The sequence below is a fragment of the Geospiza fortis genome, unplaced genomic scaffold, assembly GCF_000277835.1.
Source record: "Geospiza fortis unplaced genomic scaffold, GeoFor_1.0 scaffold594, whole genome shotgun sequence".
NCBI lineage: Eukaryota > Metazoa > Chordata > Aves > Passeriformes > Thraupidae > Geospiza > Geospiza fortis.
This window is the reverse complement of record NW_005054703.1, coordinates 12,329-15,439: the sequence shown is the minus strand read 5'-3', so window position 1 is coordinate 15,439 and position 3,111 is coordinate 12,329. Positions and strand designations below refer to the sequence as shown.

The following is a 3,111-nucleotide window of genomic DNA, read 5'->3' as shown; positions in this document are numbered from 1 at the left end:
CTTTCCCTTGCCTTCTTCCCTCTCCCCCCTCTCCCTTCTCTGTCCTTCCCCTTCTCCCACCCCCCTTTCCCTGTCCTTCCCCTTCTCCCATTCTCTTTCCCCATCCTTCCCCTTCTCCCACTCTCCCTGTCCTTCCCCCTTTCCCTGTCTCCTTTCCCTGTCCTGACCCCTTTCCTTCCCCCTTTCCCTGTCCTTCCTCCTTCTCCCTCCCCCTTTTCCCCATCCTCCCACCCTTTCCCGTTTTGCACATCCCTTCACACTCCCAGTGAATTTATGGGAGCCCCGTCTGCTGGGTGAGGAGGAGGGGGGGCTGCCCCCCTTTTGGGGTGCCTGTGCACCTCAAAAAAGGGAAACAGGGCTGCAGTGAGGGGGGGCCTGCCCTCCTGGGCCTCTCCCCTGCCTTTCACAGCAGGGCTTGGCAAGATCAACTGAACAAAGTCACGGAATCTGGGGCAGAGCTGTGTAGCCACAGCTCCATCCTTCCTCCATGGCCTCCCGAGGACCACGTGGCCTCTGTATTGTGTCCAAAGTGAAAAAGCTGCAGTTTTGAGGCTAAAATCCAGAGAATCTGCTCAAGGGAAGGGCGTCCTTCCAGATGTTGAGGCAGGGCCTACCAAACCTTGGATGTTGCTGCAGCAGATTTAGGAAGGGGGCCATTGCTCAGCTCTGTGGTGCCTTGTTGCTTGGTAACTCTTTCAGGAGGTGGAGCTGAAGCCAAACTGGATTTGGAGCCTGATTTTCTGTTACAGCTCAAGGCACCGGCAGCAGAGCAGCCCAGTACCTGCTGCTTGTCCTTCCCTGGAAAACAGGCTGCCCCTCTCCTTCCCACTGCTCCACAACATCCCCTGGGATCCCTTCTGTGTGGTGGAGGGTGAATTCCACATAAGTGATCATCCAAAGGTGGCCTGGAGCCGCCCAGCTGGGAGCAGAGCTTAGTCCGAGCTTGTCCCTGTCCAGTGCACACAGCAGGAAGCCCCCACTCTCTGCTCCTCTGTTCTTCCATCAGATCAATCCAGAGGAAAGGAGACTGCCCCTGAGCCCTCGGGGGTCCCCTTCCCCCCTTCCTCTCCACCTCCTGTCACCTTTTTCTCCCCTCTCGCCACTCGTTTGGCACCACCGGGGCTGGGGGGCCGCGGGCTCTGCGTCGCAGCCATGATGTCGGATCACTCACTGTCACTCTGTTTTTGTTCCTTTTTTTTTTTTTTCTGTTTTTTGTTTTGTTTTGGTTTTTTTGTTATTTTTTTTATTTTATTTTTTTTCCCTGTCTTCATTTCTGCATGCCACTGTTCTTCTGTATTGCAGCCACAGTAGAAGCGGTAGAGGCACGGGAAGGTATGGCTAGAACCCGGCGAGAGACTCAAATCATCTCCGTGTGTGCGTGCGCTCATTTTAAAGAGCTTTACCAGCCCTTAACGGAAGCTTTTTACTCTTGCATCACCAGAAGTGGGGGAGGACGAGGCCCTGCTGGGAAGGAAAAAATACCCAGGGGTTTGGTTCAAGGCTGTTGTAGCTTGAACAGTTTATTCCTTAGTGGAACACCTTTATTTGGAGTTGCCAAAGCGGTTCCTGCTGCGGCAGCTCGAGACCTTGGGCTTGAGGTCCTACAATCTGCCAGCACCATCAAAACCCTTAGAAAACAGGATTTTGTGGTGCTGGTGTAATCCCTGCCTTCCCCACAGGTAGGCCAAGGTGGAGAGGCAATTCTCTGCCTGTAGGGTGTAGGAATGACAGATCCATGAGGATTTTTCCTCGATGCCGAGCGGGGCCACGCAGCTCTACAGAGGCTTTGCTTACCAAGGGAAGTTGTTTGTGAGCCAGCCAAGTCCTTGTAAAAGATTTGGCACGGGCTCCTTTTCCTTAAATTCTCCGTAGCACAAAGGAGTTTCACATTTGGTCCGTGTCATCAGGGCGAGGGTGACGTGCTCGTCCCCGCGGTGATGGAACAGGGACATGAAATTCCTCCGTGGGATTCATCCCTCCCAAATCTGCCCGTGTGTCTCCTGGTCATGCAAGAATTTTGCCTTTGTGATCCAAGGACTAGCTGTTCCCTCTCCTGGTGTTGCAGTGTGTGGTTTGTGTCGGAGTTCAGAGCCTTGTGGTGGTGTCTTTGTTCTGTTGTTCTGGGTTTTGCCTTTCTTTTTTAATTTTTATTTTCTTTTTAATTGTTATTTTTTTAGTGTCGTGTTTTTCAGCTTTGAAATTTTCCTGAGATTTCACTCTCTGGGGACAGCAAGCACTTGTCTGGTTTATCAAGTTCCTCCTAATCTATTAAAATAGGGGGAGGTTTGGGATATTGGAAGGAAATTCTTTCCTGTAAGGGTGGTGGGATGGAATTTCCAGAAAAGCTGTGGCTGCCCCATCCCTGGAAGTGTCCATGGTTGAACCTGGGATAATGTAACTGGATGATTTTAATCTCCCAACCCAAACCATTCCATGCTTCCATGAAAAGCTCTTAGGGAACAGAGCAAATCCTAAACCTCTTATGGAGCAAAACAAATCCTAAACCTCCCTAAAGAGAACCTCCTTTTAGAGAACAGAGGAAATCCTAAACCTCCCTAAAAAGAAGAACCTCCTCTTAGGGAGCAGAGCAAACCCTAAATCTCTTAAGGAGCAAAGAAAATCCTAAACCTTCCTTAAAAGAACCTCCTCTTAGAGAGCAGAGCAAATCCTAAACCTCTGTAAAAAAAAGAAATAACTCTTAGGGAGCACAGCAAATCCTAAACCTATCTTAAAGTAAAACAACCTCTTAGGAAGCAAAGCAAATCCTAAACCTCTCCAAAAAGAATCTCCTCTCAGGGAACAGAGCAAATCCTAGACCTCTCTAAAAAAGAACCTTCTCTTAGGGAGCAGAGAAAATCCTAAACCTCCCTAAAGAAAAGAACCTCCTTTTATGGAGCAGAGCAAATCCTAAACCTCCCCAAAAAGAACCTCCTCTTAGGGAGCAGAGCAAATCCTAAAACTCTTAGGGAGCAAAGTAAATCCTAAACCTTTTATGGAGCAGAGCAAATCCTAAACCTCCCCAAAAAGAAGAACCTCCTCTTAGGGAGCAGAGCAAATCCTAAACCTCCCCAAAAAGAACCAGCTCTTAGCGAGCAGAGCAAATCCTAAACC

General features: G+C 49.6%; 1 protein-coding gene across 3 annotated transcripts in view; it reads left to right on the top strand.

Annotated features, from left to right (window-relative positions):
* PPP3CC (protein phosphatase 3 catalytic subunit gamma) overlaps nucleotides 1–3,111 on the top strand; it is a 25,087-nt gene that overhangs the window by 21,115 nt on the left and 861 nt on the right. The window contains exon 12 of one of the 3 annotated variants that reach the window (XM_031065213.1): nucleotides 1,303–1,332. The exons of 1 other annotated variant lie outside the window; for it this stretch is intronic. In XM_031065213.1, the coding sequence (XP_030921073.1) occupies nucleotides 1,303–1,332 (30 nt within the window). Of the gene's footprint in view, nucleotides 1–1,302; nucleotides 1,375–3,111 lie in introns of all 3 variants that reach the window. One more of the 3 variants, XM_031065212.1, reaches the window with a different exon arrangement.